The following is a 21166-nucleotide window of genomic DNA, read 5'->3' as shown; positions in this document are numbered from 1 at the left end:
AAGTGCTGGGACCAAGGTGCACTGGTGGAGCTGTGCATAGGTACCTGTATCAAGATCAACCTTCATCAGTGGAGCGCTGTGGGAAAAGCTTATCTGACACCTGACAGCTTAGTGTTTAATTCTAGCTATTAATGCCAATCTCGCTTTAAAGGGTGTCCGATTCACTGTGCCCTTCCAAAACAACCATCCCAAATACTAAAAGAAAAACAACTCCCCATGCAAAACGAGCTTGTAATTCCCTGAGCACAGAGGGGTTAAATAACACAAAACATAACTCTATAGAGGTCTCCATCAGAACACCTTTCTTGCTCCATAACCTCGACGGCCTTGTTTTCTGTATTTTAAGACATGAGGTCACTAGTGCCAGTAATATTTGACTCACTGTGTGTGTGGTGGGGAAGCAGTTCCTGTGATGCACCCCGCCCCCGTCCTCTTCCTCTCCCTCTCCCCACTCCCTTGCACTAGTGTGCTGCAGAAGCCATTGGTTCAGGACCTGTCTCTAAGGCACCAAGCCTGGGATCACGTAATCAGTTCTGGGTAGTAACTTGCCGTTGACCATTTCCTGGGAGGAAAGGAAAGGCAGGAAGGAAAAACAACAACTAGTCAAAAGTTCCACTGGTGAGGTTAAAAAAAAAAACCTGTCTGAATCAGAGAAGCTGGTTTCATTCAGAGAAATTGAATCCTACAGAGCAGTGAGCAATGAGTTCTCAGCAGCAGGAATTACTGCATTTGGTGTGTTTTTGTGGGGGGGGGGGGGAAGAGGGAGTTTGCCATAAACAGGATTTGGGAATGAGAACATGTATCTCCTTATCGGTATATTTTCCCCTTTGCAGCTATACTGGATAGACTCAATGGGGTCTGGTGGATGGGGTCGAGGAGTAGAAGTCAGGACTACTACTTCTTTTGTGCTACTTCCCTCTTCAGGATTGGCGATTTTTATAGCCTTCATACAAAACTCATGAACATAGGCCAGGCTGTCATGCAGACTGGTCTCTCTGCGGTCTACTGATATCCAGCCCACGTACTGAATCTTTGGTCTTCCCCTTGGTCATCTTCCATCCACAATTATTGCAAAAGCCATCCTACCAATACAGCTTTCCGATCTCCAGTGGATAAACCCTTACCAAGGTAGCCTAGTCTCCCTCAACTCATCTTCTATTGGAAAAAAATGCATTAGACCCCTCAAAACTTCATTTCATATCCTAACATGGTGTCCAACCATTTGACCATCTCAATAACTTCAGCTCTGTGGTGGAGAACACACTGATTTTCTTTCTTGTGGCTGGCTAAGTCTCTGTTCCATTAAGATGGGTCAAATTACAATTGTATACATGCTATCTTTTAACTATATTGGCTTCTTTTTGTCACAGACAACTGGAGTCAGCTCACACCATTTGCCCCACGAAGCTTAGTACAATGCCAGACATCACTCAGGAGGGCACCATCAGCAGCATCCATTGATCCTAGGTATTTAAAGTCTTTCACTCTTCTTCTAAGGTTTCTGCCTGTGATATCCTTCCTGGTGAGTCCTCCTTCCTCAGTTATCATAGCCTTGGTCTACCAACGTTCACTCTAAGTCCAGCCCGCTCAAAACTATGTTGCCACTGTTCAAAACTGGCTCCCAAGGTCTCACCATCTTCTGCACCTATCACTAAGTCAACAGAGAACAGCAAGTTCCAAGGTAACTGCCATCATATAGTCTCACTTATCACATCCATGACAATTGCAAACAAAAAGAGGCTTGACGCTGAGCACTGATACAGGCCAATGTTTACTGGTAATTCTCTACTGTAGCTCCATTTAGTCTGGACTACAGTAGTCACTTCATCATACCTATCCTGGATAAGCTGGACATAGCTTTCTGGCACACCTTTCCATCACAAACTCCACCCAATTAATTCTCTTGGTACACGATTGTACACCTTCTCCAGGTCCACAAAGTCCATAGCCAGTTGCCATCTCATTTCTCTCAACTTCTCCATGAGGATTCTGCAATAAAATTCTCAATTAACTTCAAAACATCACTGCTCATCTCTAGAAATATAAAGAGATGCTGCTAAGTATTCTTCTATCAGTGGCCAAGCCAGACTAGAACCCAGGAGTCCCAGCTCCCAGCACTAACCCCCAGACCACCCCACTCTCCAAACTGGGAGCAGAACCAGGAGACAGGCCTCCCACTCTTACCACTAGACCTCATGCCGCCCCCAGCGCTGGGATTATAACCCAGGCATCTAGGCTCCAAATTCCCCCACCCCTGAGGCTAGGAACAGAACCCAGGCGTCCGGGCTCCTAGCCCCCACCCCCGGAGACCAGACCACGCTGCTCGGGGAAGCGACAGCCAGACACGTGCGCACCAGCAGCACCGCTGCACCCAGCCAGGAACTGAGAGCTTTGCAGGCAGCCTGTGATTGGCTCCTTCGCCCTGAAGCCCCGCCTCCCAGTGACAGGGGCAGGCCCCCCTCGCTCCGCCTCCCCGGCCTCCTTCCCAGTTCCGGTTGGCTAGAGATGCTGCCAATCGAACTCGTCGCCGGCCGGGGGTGGGCTGCTTGTTGGGTCAGCAGGCGGCATCCAATCACAAGGGGGCAGAGCCGCAGGCGCCGAGCCCCCATTGGAGGCTGGTGATGTCAAGCTCCCTGCTCTGAGCGCGGCGGCTCCGCGGGAGCGCAGGCTGGGCCGGGCCAGTGGCGATGTAGCGGTGGCCGCGCCGGGGCAGGGGCAGAGGCAGGGAGCGGACGGGCCCCGGCAGCAGCCCCCAGGGGCAGGTCAGTGCACGGCGCGGGGGCCCTGCAGCTGGACGGGAGCCAGGCACAATGGGGGGGGGGAGCGGGGTGCAACCGGCTGGGGATGTGGGGGGTCACTGGGGTGGAGGTGGGGGCTGGTCACCCGCTGGGGGAGGTGCCCGGCCCTGTTCCAGGGTATGTCCCTATCACCCCCCTCCCATCTGCCCCGTGCATATTCCTGCTGGCACTGGGGACTCTTATTTGGGTGGGGGGACCTGCATCCTCCTCGGGGTTTAAGCAGTTCAGTTTCATGCCTCTGGGCTGGTGGTGTCTGAAGGAGCCGCTGTTCAATGTAGCCTCCTTGCGGTATGTCAGTCTCATCCTCTGGCTGTTGCTAGTGCCTGGGGTGTGCCCATACGTGCGGGAACTGGGGGTGCTGCAGCTAGCACCCCCTGGCTTGAAGTAGTTTCCATCAGATACAGGATTTGGTTCTATGGCTCTCAGCATCCCGGCTATACAAATTGTTCTGGCTCCCCTGGATGTGCCCCAATAATAGGACCCCCACGGTGGGGCTCTGCCTGGATGGTGCCGGGGTGCGTTCTCCTTCGCAGGGTTGCCAAGGCATGTACCGTAAGGACAGCATGCCTAGGAGAGGTGAATTGGGATGGGAATGCATTTGTTTTTCCTTAGGGAAGGAGGCCTATTGGTCAATCTCCAGCTTTCCCTCTAAATGCCAGACTGGATGCATCCTTTCCCAACAGAGGCTGTGGGGGTGATGGACGGGGGGCAGGGGAGCAGGCTGTGAGGGTGATGGATTTGGGGAGCAAGTCCCTTTAAAATTCTGTATCTGAATGGGATATAGCTGTGGTGGATATTAGATGTACTTGACTCAAAAGGCATTTGTTCTGGGCAGGAGGGTTTTGCCAATGGCATTGGGGGGTGTTATCGGAGGGGCGTTATAAGTATTACCCAGAGAGAGGCAGGAGATTAATTCATGGAGAATATGACATGGTGGGGGGGGGGAGAGGTGTGTGAGAGAGATGGGTCCTGTTCCACTCTTCGATTGGAGGTAACAGACATAGTCAATCCAAACAGGTGGGGAGAGATTGAGGCTTTTGAGGTGTGACTCAAACATGTGTTTGGACTAGGGGGTAGGAGGGGCCTTGTGGAGCTGGCTGGATTACTCAGATTCCTGAATCACAGGCTGGCCTACCTGTGGGCATTGGCATGGCTAGTAATGATGATAAATGACCCGTTGCCTGAGTCACAGGCTGTCAGAGGGAGGGTGAAAAGGAAGCACTAACCGGTAGTGGTTAACTAAGCACCAGTGTCCGTTGCTTGGTGTATTGACACTATTACTGGGGGGTGATTTTCAGAATGTAACACAATGAGTTTTCCTCCACCCTCAGTAAAGATTCCTGCAGCACAAGGGAGACAAAACTGGGAAGACTTGTCAAGGTAGCAGGTGGAAACTCTGTAGCTTCATCTGGGTTTTTTCCTCTGGGGGGGTCCAGCTAGCTTTGCACTTGGCACTGTACCCTGTGTTCAGGGTATGTCTTACAAGCTGAGTGGCTTGTCATAGCACTGTAGTTGCATGTAGTAATGGCTCAGTGGGGTAAAATGTCTTCGATTATTACATATGATACTTAATGGATTGTGTCTGGGGAGAAGGGCAGGTGTTCATTTTGTGCTTGAGCCCCCAGCCAGCGCTGAGCAGAACTTGGTACTCGCTAGGGGGTTTTGTACCACAACAAAAGTTACTTCACTGTACTGCAGTAGCAGGGAGAGAGCTCTGATCTTCCAGCTCCCCTAGCAATCCAAGGCCCATGGTGTCCATGGAGCACTTGTGATTCTGTCCAGCAGAGGGCAGCAGTGCGCACACACCAGCCTGCTCAGGACTATGCCCGTTAACCATGGTAGCCCTCTACGGCCGGGGCGGGCAATAATTTTCACAGGGGGGCCACTTTGCGGATTTTGGTGAGTCGTCACGGACCGCACATTTCTACTCTATTAATGGAGGGGATGCGGGGTCTGGGTGCAGGAGGGAGCTCCGGGCTGGGGCAGAGAGTGTTGGGGTGCAGGAGAGGGTGTGGGCTCTGGAGGGAGTTTAATGCAGGAGGGGATTCTGACCTGGGGCAGGGGGTTGGGATGCCGGAGGGGGTACAAGGTGCAGGCTGGCAGTGCAGCAGGGCTCAGGCAGGCTGCCTGCATGCCGTGGCCCCACACCACTCCTGGAAGCGACTGTGGCAGGCTGCTGCTGGAACATCTCTGCGTGCCCCATGGGGGGAAGATGGGCAGTGGGTCTCCATGTGCTGCCCGCACCACACAAGCACTGCCCCCGCAGCTCCCATTGGCTGGTTTCCGGTGTGAGGATGGTGCTGGGGGCCGGGCCTCCCGCCCCGGGGCATGCAGAGACATGCCAGCAGCAGCCGGCTGCTTCTGGGAGTGACGTGGGACCACCGCAGGCAGGCATGCGGCCTGCCTGAGCGCCCTGCTGCGCCGTGGGACTTCTAGCTGCTCGGAGTTGGAGATCGCAAGCGGGCAGAGGAGGCCGGATAGAAATGTTATATGGGCCAGATCCGGGCTGTATTTTGCCCACCCCTGCTCTATGGCTTGCTCTCATGCTTATTGCAAAGTATCAGGGAAATCTTGGCTCTTGAACTCGGCGGCTGCCGACCCACGTGTCAGCTGGGGAAATGTTCCGCTCTGCTGTCCGGCATGTCTGGAGCCTGCAGCGGGCCATCTGGGGACATGTGCGCATCCGCTTGCCTGGTGTTGCAACAGTGGCTCTCAATGGCTGAACAATGGTATTTGTCCTCTGGACTGACCACATCTGTTCACCCTGTCTCGTGACTTTGGTGCATGAGCATCCCACCCAGGACTTTACAGGCTGGGAGGAGGTGATGGGAGATGTATGGGCTCAGTGCGGGGAACAGAACAGGGCAGATTGGTCACCCCGCATAAGCAATGTGATCTGTGCCTCCTCCCCTCCGTTTGATATTGTCCTACTGCTGTGTGTGCCAGGAGTTGTGGGGAAGGGTTAACTGGCTCAGCAGCGTAGTTCTGGAGAGCAGAATAGTAAAGCCATTGAAGGCCAGTGCACGGGAGGGAAGTGTTGCTGAATGAATGCACCATTGTGCTGACTGCGGAAAGGTTAGATAAAATATTCGTATCCCTTGTTTCTCTCCTGTTTTAAGGTGAAAGAGCGCAGCAGTCCCTGGAGCGTGGGTGTGAGCCAGGCAGTCTCTCAATGCCAGCATCCCTGCCAGCACTAGCTAGGCTCACCAAGTAACCCTATCTGGGAACTTCCTGTTCCTTTAGTTAAGAGTCATCCTTGCCACGTGTTGTAAGGTGAGAGATTCCCTTACACAGGAGGACGCAGAGGCTCACTGCTGCAGTTGGAGCTTGCTGGTGACCCAGCTGTTCTGCAGAGAGCAGGGAAAAGAGGCTACACGGCATGAAAGGGCCAGTGCTGTCAGCTGCCAGACACCAACCAAGACTCCTCTGCACTGTCTCCCCATGAAAGCGAGGTGCCCGGGAAGAAGAAAGCAGATCTGTAGCTCCGAAGAAGAGAGTTCATTCAGGCGGTGCTTTATTTTTAAACTCTGATCCTTCCAGTTCCTTGCCTGGCTAAGTAATTAAACTGGAACGACCCAAGGAGCTGAAATCAGGGGAACTTTATGCTTTTAAAAGGAGAGAACTCAAATTCCACTCCCTTTGAACTTTTTTATTCTAAAATCCTGCTTTATAACACCCAGGTTTGAAAGACTCTTTGACTCTGTTTTATGTTTGCCCCGCTTCCTCTTAAAAGCAACTGAGCACGAGTCCAGCTGCTGGAGCCAGGGCTCGGTGGGGGAACGCTGCGTGTTGAAAGAAGATGCACTAAGGTGTCAAGAACCAAAGAAGAGAATCCGGGAGACTGCGTGTGCTTCTACGGCTCCTTCTTCTGGGAACAGGGGAACTAGAGCCAAGCGGTTGTATCTGGAAACTCCTCCTGCTTCTCTACCAGCTTGGTGGTTGGTGTCTCCCATTTCTGGATTGTGCTTGATGGGGATCTCTGCTAGGGGATCAGCCTCTGCAGTCGAGGGGAGGCGCACAAGAACAAAGGACGTGGCATCTAGATGCAGGAAGGGGCATTGGCTTAAGCCCCGGGCAGAAGGTCTTTTCTGGGACAGCTGCCTGCTGTAGCCCCACCAGGTTGCAGGTCGGGGGACATCCACCCTTCAGCATGTCCTCCAAGCAGGAGCAGAAGGAGGCTCACCAGACCAATGGGGTGGTGCTGCCAATCGTGGCTGTGCCCGTGGACTGCCTGGCCAGTCCGGAGCGGCAGCAGCTCATGGAGCCCTCGGAGTTCTTGGAGCCTGACGGGGAAGGGGTGGAAGTAGTGGTGCTGGACTCCCAGGCCAACGCCAAAGGGGTGCGAGAAGAGGACGCCCTGTTGGAGAACGGCAGCCAGAGCAATGAGAGCGACGACACCAGTACGGATCAGGGCCCCGAGCCTGTCTCCCCTCTCAAGGAGACCTCCTTCTCCATCGGGCTGCAGGTCCTCTTCCCTTTCCTGCTGGCTGGGTTTGGGACGGTAGCTGCTGGCATGGTGCTGGACATCGTACAGGTAAGGCTAAAACCTACTGTTACTTTGGGGACTCTGCATAGCTTGGGCTCCGAATCCTGTTCCCTGGCTTGATTCTACCCCAAGAGCGTGGTGACTCAAATGCTAGGACCATGGCATGTGGTGATGACTGGGTGGCTTGTGTGAAATGTGGCATTGCTATCCAGTTCTGGGCTGAGCACTCCACAGTGCTAGTTGGGCTGGGCGTGCGGGCTAGGAATGAATTGCCCCAAGTTGCCTAACAGGGGTCTGTCAAGGCAAGAGCTCGCTGGCAAAGGAGGATGTGGGAAGCTTTCCCTAACCCAGGGCACACTTCTCTGTGTATAAAGGGAAGGGTCAGTGGTGAGTTCCCACCTCTGCCAAGAGAGCTTGGGCAAGTCACTTAGCCTCTGTGCCTCGTTCTCCCGTCTGTACAAGGGGGGTAAGAGCACTGCCGTGCCTCACAGGAAGGGATAAATGCCTGGGATTTGTGAGACGGTTGGCTACTGCGGTGATGGGGGCCATAGAAGTACCAATGGCAAACTTCTTGCTCCAGTGCTTTAAGGTAAACTCGTAACTTGGGAAGGGTTGGAATTTAGGCATCTGCTTCCATTTCGACGCAGCCACGTCCCATTCTGTTCTGAATCTGGAATTGTTAGAACCAGAGAGCAATGCTATTAGAGAAACTTCCTGTGTGTTTGGGGCTAGAGTCAGCGTAGCAGTGAACACGCGTGCAGCTGGAGCAGCTGTTGTGGAGTTCACCCTCTGCTGTGCTTGAATGCTCTTTTTCAAGAGCACCATGGTTCTGTCGGCTACCTGATCTGCATTAAAACTGGGAGGAGTTAGGGGGCTGTGTGCAGCCAGAAAGCCCTCTCGTTATCCGAGGAGACTGGCTCCGTCCTGATGTTGCCCCAAGGGCTGGGTTGGAGACCAACCTGATCTGAACAGAGTTAAAAAATAAAATCGATCTTTCCCTGAAAAATGCTAAAGGGCTGAGTTGGAAACAGCTTTCTGGGAATGTGACTGGGGAACGCTAGTTCTAAAACTCAGCAACTTGGGACACTGCCTTTGGTGGGTGGGTGGGTTTGCCCTGCGTGATATTGGCAATGCACATTAGATTCCTCTGACCATTCCAGCAGTGACTCTAGCAGAGCAGTGGGAAGGCTTCCCTGAGAAAGCTAGAGTATCTGATTTTATTGTAGTGTGGTATTGCGGCTACCTGAATCTCTTGGACTTGGAGAGTTTCATAACAGCCCCTGAGAGTGGTGACTTGCATTGCAAGGTGAACAAGCTGTGCAGTTTGCTTGGATTTTGTGTGGGGAAAGTGACCTAACTGACCATAGATCTGGTGCCAAAGTCACACACTCTGACCCTGGTGTTCCCAGCACTTGTGTCCTTGGCAGCTGATCAGCAGCTTAACCATTTCCCAGCTGTCCTGAAGGGCTGGTGTTGTGAATCAGCTTCCTGAACACCCAGAACAAGATAGAAAAGGGACTTCTTCGATCTGTCTTTCGCTGTAATGTCACACAGCAAAAACATGCATCAGCTGAAGGGAAGTAAAAACTGATGCCGGGAATAAGGTACCAGTTCGCTGTGGGTGTGTGAGGTTATTTATCTGAGCAAAATACAGTCGTCCTCATGAAGAGTTGCTGTCAAAATAAAAATCCAGTTTTGAAAATCCTCACACAGCTGGCCCGCTGTGGTATGCAACACCTTAGATCATTCAACATGAAAATACTTTAACTGCGGTCACTTATCATTCTGGCTGGCTTTTGATTTGCACAGCACGGAGACAGCACACCTGGTAGTTTCGTTCTTGGGTTTAGCACACTAGTTCTTCCATGTCTGAGCTGCCGGGGAATGTTTAAATCAAAACAGAAATCTCGGTTTTGTGAGCCTTACCTACCAGGGGTTAGAATGATATTTCTCCTTCCCACTCTCCCTCCAGTTCACTGCAGACCTGTCCTTTAAAGCCATTTGTGTGCCTCCTTTCGGAGCAGCTAGTACTGGCCACCGGATGGACCCTCTGTCTCATCCGGTGTGACAATTCCTATGGCTTTACTGGGCCGTTTATTTTTTAAAAAGACCCACCCCTTCGAAACGTTTTTAGTCACCGGGTTTGAGCCCCTGCTCTTTTTGAAGCCCAAAATCAACCCGAAGGTTCCTCTAAACAAAGATCTGCCCTAATGACAGTGGGGGTGGAGGTGCGAGTAACACGGTGGGAGGTGGAGGAGAAGGTAACGCAGCAGCTCCCTGGGTTGGTAGCGCTCTTTTATTTCTGAAGGCAGCAAATCAAATTTCATCATTCTTCAGTAACCTGGCAGCTCGACTAACTATGCAGCGTGTGCTGCCAACTCCTCAGTAGCTCCCTTTAGCCTTGGTATTAAATGATCGATCTAAAGGCCATGGGACAAAAACCCGGGCAGTCTGCCTTTTTGACTTGCTGTCCTGCAAGATGTGGGGGTAGCCCTCGCGGTGCCTTTGTTATCTTGACCAGAATGCTCCCGGTGCAGAGGGATTGCTCACCCATTGCGCACGGCAGTTCCAGAGGGGACCGTTGGGGAGGAAAGCGTCTTCCCTGCTGGGTGTATTGGTCTCTGCCCAGTGAAAGCTAGCACTGTGGGCTTGCCCTGTTGAGCCGTTCCTGCTACTAACACGGGAGCATGCTGAGAATTTGCCATTCAGCAGGGGGAACCCCCTCTGGGATCAGAGGCCTCTACCCCTTTGTGCTCCTGGAAGGTAGGGTTCTGACCAGTGTGCAAAGCCTGTGGCACTCCTACAGCAGGAAGCCACGGGGACAGCCCCCTTCCATCCACAGATTCCTGGTTTGTTGACTATGCCATCTGGGCATGCCACAAGGCTTGTCTGCTCCCCCTCTGGGGGTGTGCTGAGCAGGGAGGATCGTGTCTCTCTGGGGGTGGGCGTCTCTTTATTTGCCATGCCTGTTATGTTGCTTTTGACGTACCCACCATGACTGGCTGTAGTCCAGTGAGAGCATCTCCGTGGCCTGTTGTTCCAGAGGCTTAGGTACGACCGTAATTGGCATGAGGGATGATATGTAACTATAGGGCATGCCAAGTATGCTGTATAATAGGAGAAATACATAAGAACTAACCCGCTCTCTGATGGAACATCGGGTTTGGAGCTGAGCTAGTGGATCACGATCTGTCCACGTGGCTTGTAACATGATCTAAGCACAGCTTGACTCTGCCAGCGGGGATTGGGCTGGAGAGGGGGCGTGAAGGGAGAGGGAAGGAGCTAGGTGGGCATCACATGTTTGCTCTCCTTGATCATTGTCCAGCCCATAGAAAATTATGTAAGATATGGAATGGGGTCGTGGTCCCTGCACATGCCTGTAATTCACGAGGAGAACCGCACATGACATGAAACCTCCTTGTCACCTGCATGTCACACGCACACACCCTGAATTTTGGGGTCAGTGGTGTTGAAACAACTATGTTTTCCCAGGTTGCAGGTAGCACCAAGTATTTACAGGTGACCTGAGGCCTGACTTCTGGGTTTGGTTTTGGGTAGAGGTTGAGGCCCAGCCCCTTGACCTAACACTCTAGGGGTGTCGTGAGGGACATGGCATGGGGACAAGTGCTCCCTGGCCTAACCTGTGTCCTCCCCAGGGTGCTTCACCCCTTCCTTTCAAGGGATCACTAAACATCATGCTGCTGGAGTCTCCTCTGAATGAGGAGACCCTGCTCCTGTTCAGAACTGTGCTGCTCTGAAACACCCAAATATGGTTACCCAAAACCCATGACGGAGTTTTAGATGCAGCTGTTGTCCTTGAAGTAACAGCACTTTTGCACAGGCCTGGGCCATCTCTTATTCAGCAAGACTGTTGTAAAAGCTCCACTTGGCAGGTGGGTGGCTTTTGATGGCATGTGCTAGCTCCTGAACTTTACAAGTATAGTCCGTGACCTTAAAGTGCGGCTACTGTTGGAAGTTTGTGTGACTTGAAAATAAAAAAATGTTTTGATATGGTTCCATATTTATTCTCAGGGGTTTCAGTCTCCAGGCGCTCCTATTTTCCTAACTGCTAGGGCTGCAAATACATCCTGTGGTTTGACCAGGAAGCAGTTTACCCCTTGTGTCTTCTATGACTGATCACCCATAATACTCTCTGCTGGGGAGCTTACCTGACAGTGTACTATGTGAAGCAGAATAGAGTCCACGTCTCGCTGTCTTTTTATCTCCCGTAACGACCAGGAATTTAAAAGCTTGACTTGGTAAAGCTTTCAGAAGCACATGGGTTCCAAAGGCGCTTTTCAAAATGAGACTTGACTTTCAATGAAAGTGAATGGGATTTAAAGTTGGGTTCCAAAGCGCCTAAGTCATGTTTTGCAAAAGGGATTTAGGTTCTTGCGCATCTGAAAATCTTCCTTCAAGTTCAGTGTTTAATTTGTAATGAAAGAGGTGCCAGGGCTCAGGCAATTATTTTACATTCATAACTGATGCAGCGAGCCCAGTGGTGCCGGGGCTATGAACTGCCAAGCCTACAGGTGCCGGGGCTCAGCCCTGGCAAACCCTGGCACAGATCAAGCACTGCCCAAGTTTCAGGTCAGCAGATGTGTCAGCAGGCAGCTGAGACTGCCAGGATCTGTTAGACCTTCCTCTTGACTGTCTGATTCCCCTCTTCAGCCTTAGAAACACTTTCTCCTGCTGTTGACAGGGGCGAGAGGGGATTTGAATGACTCTATCAATGGCGTGGGTCTCTCCTGAAGGTCTGTGCACAATAGCACTTAAGCCGGGGAGGGGGAGTTGCATTATCCCCCAAAGGCCTGTTCATTGGGCACACTCCACTGCAGCGAGCTTTGTGCCCCATAGGAGCCATTGGGGCTGATATAAATATGCCCGTACGTTGGGCTTGTGTAACATCTTATAATAAGAAAGTTGGCAGGAGCCCGTGGGTCCTGCCCTCTGCAGCAAGCAAGCTGCTGATGCAGGTGGAAAGTCTTGTTTTCCCTCCTTGGGAACGGCTTTTTTTTTTTTTTTTCCCTCCCTTCTTCTAGGAACATCCCTGACTTGGCCCAGTGTCTGCCCTGCCGAGGGAATGTGCTGTAGCAGGTTCTGGTTACAAGTTACAGCAGCTCTCCTGGCACTAGTGGTTCTCAAACTTTTTGTACTGGTGACCCCTTTCACATTGCAGGCCTCTGAGTGCGACCCACCTTATTAATTAAAAACACTCTTAAATAGATTTAACACCATTATAAACGCTGGATGCAAAATGGGGTTTGGGATGGATGCTGACAGCTCTCAACCTCCCTCATGTAGTAACCTCGCGACCCTCCGTTTGAGAACTCCTGGTGTAGACTTTTAAAGGTCAATGTACAATGGCAGTATACGTGGTCAAGAGAGGGGGAGGGCTGGAGGTTCCTCTTGCTGCCGCCTGACCCCCTGCTGTAGTGTCCCTTGCGACAAAGGCAGGGATCTTGTATAATTGATACAAAGGGGCTGCTGGATACAGACTGACCCTGTGGCGTTCTCTTGTTCTCTAGCTCCCAGGCTTATGCTTGTGCTGCCTACTGTTGCCACAGGGCCTGGCTTGGACTTGGTAGATGGGGGAGGTTTTCCAAAGCCCCGGAGCAGCAGTCCCCTTGGCCACACTGAGCCCCAGATAAAATAATAAATAGCTGAGCTCTGTTTCCAAAAGTGCTGACCGCTCGCAACCTCCAGTGCTTTAAAGGTGACCTGCAGAACTGAGTCAGTGGGAGCTGCAGGTGCTCAGCATCTCTGAAATCCATCTCCGATGAAGGAGGTCAAGTTGTCATTATCCCCACTAAATGGATGGAGCAACAGACATGGAGGTGAAATGATTTGGTCACTAAGTGTTAGGGTTGGGATTAGAACCCAGGAATTCTGATTCCCAGACCTTGTTCCCACTCTGACGAAAGGATCTTTAGAGAGGCAAGTGCCCATATGTCCGGCTGTATCCATAGACTTTTTAAGCCCAGAAGGGACCCTTCAGATGATCTAGTCTGACCTGCATAACACAGGTCATGGAACTTTGCCCAGTGATCTCCTCCTGGTCCAACTTGTGATTGAACATGAGCGTGTTGTCTTCCCTGAGCAGCCCCAGGGACACCTGACTCCCTTGGCTTGTGTGGGGGAAGCACGGTAACCAGCGATTGAGTGCATGTGTGTGCTGATAGGGCCGGCCCCCGCAGAGCTGGCAGTGCAACAACCGCAGCATCTCCTACTGCAAGCTTAAAAGGAGGAAGCGGAGCTCAGCCACTCCTATCTGTGACCTTAAAGGAGGCCAGCCTGACAAGCCCTGTGGCCAACAAAATGTTTGAGGGCACTGCTGCTGCTCCTCCCTACCCCCTCAGGCACTGAGATTGACACCCCCTTTCCCAGATGTGCTCAAGTACTGACCCTGAAACTGTGCCGTTTAACAAAGCCCTCCGCGGCGATGCAAAGGTCCCTGGACCAAGAGCTGAGAACGATCGCTTGACTAGGCTGCTCAAATGCACTGGCTTCAGCTCCTTATGGCATCCAGAATGGGAGCCGGGAGGATTTTGCTCAGGCTGTTGAAGGGCAGCAGAGGCCTGGGTGCTTGTCCCCACTCTGCCGTGGAGTTGCTATGTAACTAGGTTTGGGGGAAGGGCTGCAGGTAACTGACCTGCTCCGTTCTTCACATCTGCAAAATGGGGCTAACCCATGCCCATCTCACAGGAACGCTAGAAGGCTTACGATGCTCCTAAATTGCTACGGTGCCTAGGGAAAATCCCACTCAATTCAGGTTGGAGACCCTCTGAGGAAAGTGGGACATGTTTTAGGCCCCACGTGCAACCAGACTCATCCATATCCATTGTCGATCTTTAAAGAATGCTAGCAACACCCTGGGGAGGCCGGGAAGGAATGTCTCCATTGGGAACTGCAGCATGGAGAGACCAAGTGACTTGCACTCGGTCAAACAGGAAGTCTGTGGCTGAGCAAGGAATTAAACCTGGGCTTAAGTCTCAGGCTGCTGCTCTAACCACGGGACAATCCTTCCTCTCAGTACATTAAAAACAGTGAGACAAATCCAGCCCCCGAGCTGTGTTCTGTGTGATTCTGGGAAGGGCAGCGACAAGGCAAGTGGGAGGGATGGGCCAATGACCCTGTTCATTACTGAACCTGCAGGGTTTGCAGGTGGTTTAAGTGAAGCCTTTGGTTTTGCTTTGGCCCCAGATCTGGATGACTGTTCTTAAAATAAACTGCAGACTGATAGAGATGTTGCCATGATGTTTTCTTAATTCCATTGGAAACAGTTCCTCTCAAACCGCCGCTCTCCTGCCAGGAGTAAGCCAAACACTGCAGTGCTGAGAACCTGGCAGAGAAACTTTCCTCCCTGACTCCTGTTGTCCCACCACTGAAGGTAAAGGGCACAAAAAATGGAAAAATAAACAAGGTGATTGAAATCCTTCCCCGAGGGAAGGGGTTATTAATGCAGCTAGAGAGCTCTCTGTTTGCAGTAAGTGTTAAGTGTGCAGGGCTCCTTGTAATAGACAAGAGCACACATCTGGCCAGCTATTGGGATCTCTGCCAGTCTAGAGCTGCACCAGTGGCAGTGCAGCTGTGGGAGATCTAAACAGCCCATCCTAGTCAAGGCCTTAGGGAATATCGTGAGAGCAGCAGGGGCCGTGGCTGCAAATATGTTAACTGTGGGAACCTCCAGTGGCAGCTTTCTAGAGAGCACGGTAATGCTGGTGCCGTTGCACCTGTACGAGTCTTGCCCAGCCTTTGCTGTTACTAATGTGTGTTACCATAGCACCCGGAAGCCCTAACTATGGACCAGGACCCCCCCGTGCTAGGCGCTGTACAAACACAGAACACAAAGACAGTCCCTGCCCCCAAGAACTTACAGTCCAGGTGTTAGACTGGAGACAAGAGGTAGGTACAGCTGGATGGGGGACTGCCAGGACGCAATGAAACAATTTTACATTCAGACTTGGTTTTTGACCCGTGCTCAGGGTGTTATACAGACAAGACTACACAGGATCTTTTCAGGGGGTAAGACAAAGATGCCACATTTATTATGATAATTTGATTTATAACCAATAACTAATATCTTAATTCTTATACACACACATTATACCTAATACCTATATACACACACACACACATCCACATTCACACATACACCCATCCATCAGATGTTCTGCAGCTGCTGCATAGTTACCAGTCCTGAACATAGCTTGAGTTTGTGGCTTGATTTTGCAGCTTGGGTTTGTAGCTTGTGGCAGCTAACTGGCCAGGAAAGCCAGGCACAAGGAAGGGCTGGGTCTCTGTTGGGCATGCACCGATGCCCTTCCATGCTGGCAACAGAATGTTACCCTCCAAAGTCTTCCATCTAATCCATCCTGTTTGTAGGCTTTAGTTTGAATCCAGAGTCTATAGGTCTTGCTGTGTCACGCTGCCTCTGGGTTTGGTGATTGATCACCCATCAATTGCAGATGTGACTTTCAGCCCTCGGACCTGGCTTTGATCTTCCTTCTATTGTATCTTTTCTTTTTAGGGTGGACTATCTTACTTTGTTAGGGCTCTTGTCTGCATCTTCAGCCGATGGGGTTTGAACTCTATTTCATCAGGACAGGCTGGGGCTGGAGGTTGATTCCCTCATCCATACATACCTCATTCACACATCTAAACTAAACTAGTAAGGCCTGGTCTACACTAAGAAGGGGGGGTCGAACTAGGGTATGCAAATTCAGCTACATGAATAGCGTAGCTGAATTCGAAGTACCCTAGTTCAACCTACTCACCCATCCAGACGCGGCGGAGTCGAACTCCGCGGCTCCCCCGTTGACTCCGCCACCGCCATTTGCAGTGGTGGAGTACCGGAGTCGACCGCAGCGCTCCGAGAAGTCAAACTCACCTTCCGGGTCGACGCGGTAAGTGTAAACCTACCCTAAGATTACAGCAGGGTTTGCAAAAATGAAGGTTGCAGCAAGCTTTTACAAAATGGAGTAAGCATTTTAAAATGAAGTTTGAATACAATATGGCAAACAGTGAACAGAAGTTACAATGTAGGCAAGTGTAATAAATGGTGAACAGAAGTTACAATACTGAAATAGTGCAAGTCTCAGTAATTTAAGCAGGAATTGGATTGATAGTGAAACTTACAAAGGCACCGGACTGAACAGCTATGGCTCTTAACAAGCATCTTCATTGTCAATTAGCCAGTTATTGGGGTAACCAGTTTTATGAATGAATGTTGTTTCATTCATAAAACTTTACTTATGAAGTTACATTAATAAAGTGAAAAATTTAAAAACAATTTCATTCATTAGTTCTACAAGGGTCAGAGTGCCCCCATCTTTGAGATACCAGCATGTGCCACCTCAGGAAGGGAAAAGCGTCCTGTCTGCGTCCCCACCATCCTGTCAGGAGAAAGGCAACTCATGGCGTTCTCTGTAGTGTTGCCTAAGGGAAGCTGCATAACGTACGTATTGCTGGGAAGGCAGATGGGCCTTACTCCGAGATTGGGGCACCACGATTGCCATCAGGATCTATTCCAATGGTGCTTAGCTCCCCTTGCGGGCAGGCAGGAACTCGGCAATAGAAAGAGCAAAGAAGCCTTTTGCTCAATGCTTATGAAAGTAAAGGATTGACCCCTTGAGGCTTTTCTAAGCCTTCCGTTTTTCAGCTCTGGTCTTGGTGGTTTTTTTCCCCATCCTGTCTTAGGAAGCCAGCTGCTCTGCTGTTGGGCTCTTTACCCTGCAATTACTCTTCATCTCTTTCCTGAACAGCCCAGTGTTGTTAGCTCTGTCTCTAGCACAAGGAAACCGAGTTGGCTGTGGGGGCGGAGTAGGCAGCAGCATGTCTCTTAGCAATGCAGGTTCCAGAGCGAGGGAGGGCAGGCTCCCTCCCTTAGCAGAATAAATCAGTCTGTCCTGCTCCAGCAGAAGCCAAGAGCATGTGATGCTGTCTTTTTCTGGGGTTGGCGGAGGAGGAAGGCAGTGGGAATTTTGGCAGCATAACGTCTGTGTTTGCACTCCACACGCAGAGGGGATGGTCTTGTGGGTGGGGCACTGGACTGGGACTGAGACCTGGGTCCAGTTCCTGGCTCTGCCAAATACTTCAAGTAACTGTCCAACACTGGATCTCTCTGCGCCTCCGTTTCCGTGTTTGTAAAATGTCTTGTCTGTTTAGAGCATGAGCTTTCCAGGGCAGGACCCTCTCTTACGAGGTGTATATACAGCCCCTCGCACAGTGAAGCTGTGATCTCGGCTGGGCCTGCAGCGTCCCAGAGAAGGTTTGTTCTAGGTTTGTGTATTCACCGGCCACATGGAGTCAAAATGTCCAACTGCGTAAATAATGAAATAGCTTTCCTGAAATTCACTTCCGAACGAAGGTGTAGCACAGTTAGGCGTCTCCGATAACTGACTCTGTCACCGGTCTGCGTCCGTTCATAAGAGCAGGGCCTATTGGTCTCAGTAGATAGACGCTTGATCAGCAGTCGAGCAGGCTCTTAACGGTAATTTTTTTACTCACTTGGCGGCCCTCTGGGTCTTCGGCAGCACTTCGGCGGCAGGTCCTTCACTCGCTCCGGATGTGTTCGGCGACACTGAAGGACCCGCCGCCGAAATGCTGCCAAAGACCCACGGAGCCAGTGAAGAACCTGCCGCCGAAATCCCGGAGCGCCGCCCTGTCAGTAAAAGCACCGCAGCGGGTGAGTAAAAGCGCCGCAGCGGGTGACGCCTTTTTTTGTGATCACTCCCCCTGTTCGTTCCACCTGGCTACGCCGCTGCTCTTACCATTGACAGGGAGAGGCACAGTGTTCAAATCCTGCCCCTGCTCTTTGTGCTGCAGTAGGAGGTGGAGGACGACTCCAGTCATTGCCATAGGAAAACAGAGGCTTTCCAACGCTTGGGTCCACTTTGCAAAGAGCTTGGCAGTCCCGTGGTCTTGAAACAGGGAAAGAATGGAGCCAGAGCTGGGGGTATATAATCAAAGCATTTGAGGCTGGGAGTTAGTTATTACCAGTTCTGTGTTTCACTTGCCACAGATGTACTTCTGAGGGAAGGAGAGCTAGACATTAAGCTTTTCTACAGTCTGGCTGGTATTCTACTGAAGTGCCTTGTAATCCCAGTCATGGAGCAGGAACCCATTGTGCTAGGTGTCGTCCAAACAGAACAAAAAGACCATCCTTGCCCCCAAAGAGCTTACCACCTGCAGCTGTTACCTTGTACCAAGATTCTTTGAGAGAGCGCGTGTGTGTGTACACACTAAGAATAATACATAAACTCTCTTCGTCTTGCAGCACTGGGCCGTGTTCAAAAATGTGACTGAAGTATTTATCCTGGTTCCTGCGTTGCTGGGACTGAAGGGGAACCTAGAGATGACACTGGCGTCTCGTCTTTCTACAGCTGTGAGTTATCTGGGATGGGCTGGGGGACGGGGAGGGAAATTCCATGTCTGCTTGTGTTTGTCTATGGAGAGGAGGGGAAAAGAGAGCTGGCGGGGGGGGGGGGGCATGTAGCCGCTGCCCGTGGACTCCTTTGCACCTTCCACTCACTTTGTGGTGGCCTAAATCCCTGATGGATTTGCCTAGATGTTATGCAGTTGCTCTGAACTGTATCACTGTGGGTTTGCCAGTCTCCAGGGCTCCACCGGTTTCCTCTCTCTGTCCCAGGCTGCACCAGCTCTTCCCCTGGCCAGTGCCACTGCCAGTCCATTCATTTGGCTCCCTCCCCCGAGGGGGGACCTCGCTGTGCTTCTCAGTGAGCTTTCAGTATTACACGGTAGTGAGTGTTCCTGGAGTCCGGATAAATGTTACCCCTCCTCTTCGTGATTCCATCCAGTCAGAGCAGTCGAGACCTTGCCTGTCTGCCCTCTCTCTCTTTGTCCCCAACTATCTTCACGGGTATCCCGTGCCCAGGACGCCAGCTCATGCAGCTATCGCCCCTGCCCTGCTTTGATTAGCGGGGTACTGAGTCATGAGAGAGAAGAACCCCTTTTTGGGATGGGGTGGGGGGGGTGTGTGGAAGTGAAGAGATGATGGGAGCATCTCCCATAAGCAGGGGCCTTTGGGATCAAGTCAGATGAGCAGTCAGCAAAAGAGGTGCCTGTCGCAGTTCATGGCAACTACACCTGTTTTGCCCCTCAGTGGTCCGGCAAGGGCACGCACTGGCTGTTGCCATGCGTGGATGGAGACACGCTTCTCTCCCTTCTGACTGGGGTATCTTCAGGCTGAACAGTTCCCTGCCTTCACTGTGTTATTCCTAGCTCAAGAGAGACTGTCTAAGCAGACCCCAGCACCGAGACTAAGAACAGAGTAACTGACACAGTTAGGCTACTTTATTTTTAGGGTAAAATCATTACAGAGAGAAACTATTAAAAACAATAAAAGAACCTACACACATGCTAATAAGCTTCCCAGAGCTCACCCCAACTCCGCCATGGGCTCTGCCAGTTGATCGTCCTTTAAACCCTACAAAGGGGGGTTTCTTTTCTGGGTACAGGTTCGTAACAGCCTCAGTTCAGCACTAGCTCACTCATGTGAAGTTTAATCCATCTTTTATACAGTTCAGGGGTCTTTGAATTGGAGTTTCCAGGAGCAGGTATTCAGAAGACAGTGGATTTTTCTCCCCAGGGCATAGCTTAAAAAGGCCTCTCTAGTACCTTCCATGAAGCCTACTTCACACACATTGTCACAAAAAAAATTATTTTTTTTTGAAGTTCCTAACATTTCCCCAGGGTTTACATTAGTCAGTCTCCTGGAAAAGTTAGTTGCATGCAATCCTACAATAACACATCAACAATTTCATGTTTAATACCATGGACCCTGAAGGTATTAAACTTAATTTGATAAGTTGTGTCCAGAATATTGCGGGAAATTGCTCTCTGTCACAGTGGCCACTTTGTCAAGTGCCTGGCAGTTCAGGAAGGACTTTTGAATATGAGTCGAGCAGGAAGACTGTTTAAAGTCCTAACGCCTGGTGTACGGCTCTCCCCTCCCCTGCCCTGCGTGCTGCTCTGCCTGGAAGAACTGCTGGATCCAGAAGAGGGGTGTGGGCGTGTTTAGCTGGGAGAGTTCTGATCTAATTGAAAGGGATCTGACTTGTGCTTCAGGGAACTAAATACAGAAATGCCCCAAAAGCAGGCTGGGGAAAGCCTGTGAGTGGCAGAGGCTGCAGGGCTTTGAGAGAATTGTGCTGCAGGGACAAGGTTGGAGGCAAGTTCTCCTGTCCTGTGGAATCCTGTAGAGAGCATTGGCATCCTAGCTGAAAACCTCTGGAAGCCAATGGAAGGGCAAGATCGGGCATTGCCTCTTTGTGAGTGTAATGGCCAGATCCATAAAATAGCTTCCCGACTGAGATGGGGGCAGGCGCTCCAGACTGCCAAGACAGGACTAGGCTAAGCGCAGTTTATAACCGAACTGCTTCTCGTCAGTGCTCTGGCACTAACAGAGCGTTCTGTCCCTGTAGCTGAGCTGGGCAGGAGGCCTGGAATCCTTTCCTGTTAGGGACTGGAAATTCTCCTCCCTTTCCATAAAGCCCGTTCTTCCAGGGCGTGCCAACAGGTGACTGTTGGATGTTTTCATGCCTCACAGCGCACCCCACAATGGGTCCACAGCTGTGATTCTTCAAGCACAACAGTACCTGCAGCTCATCTCTTTCCTCTCTCTGCCCTCTGAATTAACACATTCAGAGTGCAGCCCTCAAAGCAAACAGCCCGGACCTGGTCTTCAGGGGACAGAGGCACAGGAAACTGTGCTCAGAAATGGCTGACTCAGACTGCTACCCAGGGAGGATTGGGGGGGCGAGGCATTCGCAGGACGCCATCGAGCACTGCCAGGTTGGAGGGGAGCAGTGAGCACAGCTGGCAGAAAGCCTGGGGGGAGTTGCACGTGTCTCTGTCTCTG

At 51.4% G+C, this 21166-nt stretch overlaps 1 protein-coding gene across 1 annotated transcript in view; it reads left to right on the top strand.

Annotated features, from left to right (window-relative positions):
* Positions 1–2628: 2628 nt before the first annotated feature.
* SLC41A1 (solute carrier family 41 member 1) overlaps positions 2629–21166 on the top strand; it is a 32447-nt gene continuing 13909 nt past the window's right edge. The window contains exons 1-3 of the mRNA XM_045014750.1: positions 2629–2762; positions 5918–7332; positions 18563–18670. Coding sequence (XP_044870685.1) covers positions 6949–7332; positions 18563–18670 — 492 coding nt within the window. The 5' untranslated portion in view covers positions 2629–2762; positions 5918–6948. The remainder of the gene's footprint in view (positions 2763–5917; positions 7333–18562; positions 18671–21166) is intronic.

The sequence above is a fragment of the Mauremys mutica genome, chromosome 4, assembly GCF_020497125.1.
Source record: "Mauremys mutica isolate MM-2020 ecotype Southern chromosome 4, ASM2049712v1, whole genome shotgun sequence".
NCBI lineage: Eukaryota > Metazoa > Chordata > Testudines > Geoemydidae > Mauremys > Mauremys mutica.
The sequence above is the reverse complement of the archived record's forward strand: the minus strand, read 5'-3'. Positions and strand labels throughout refer to the sequence as shown.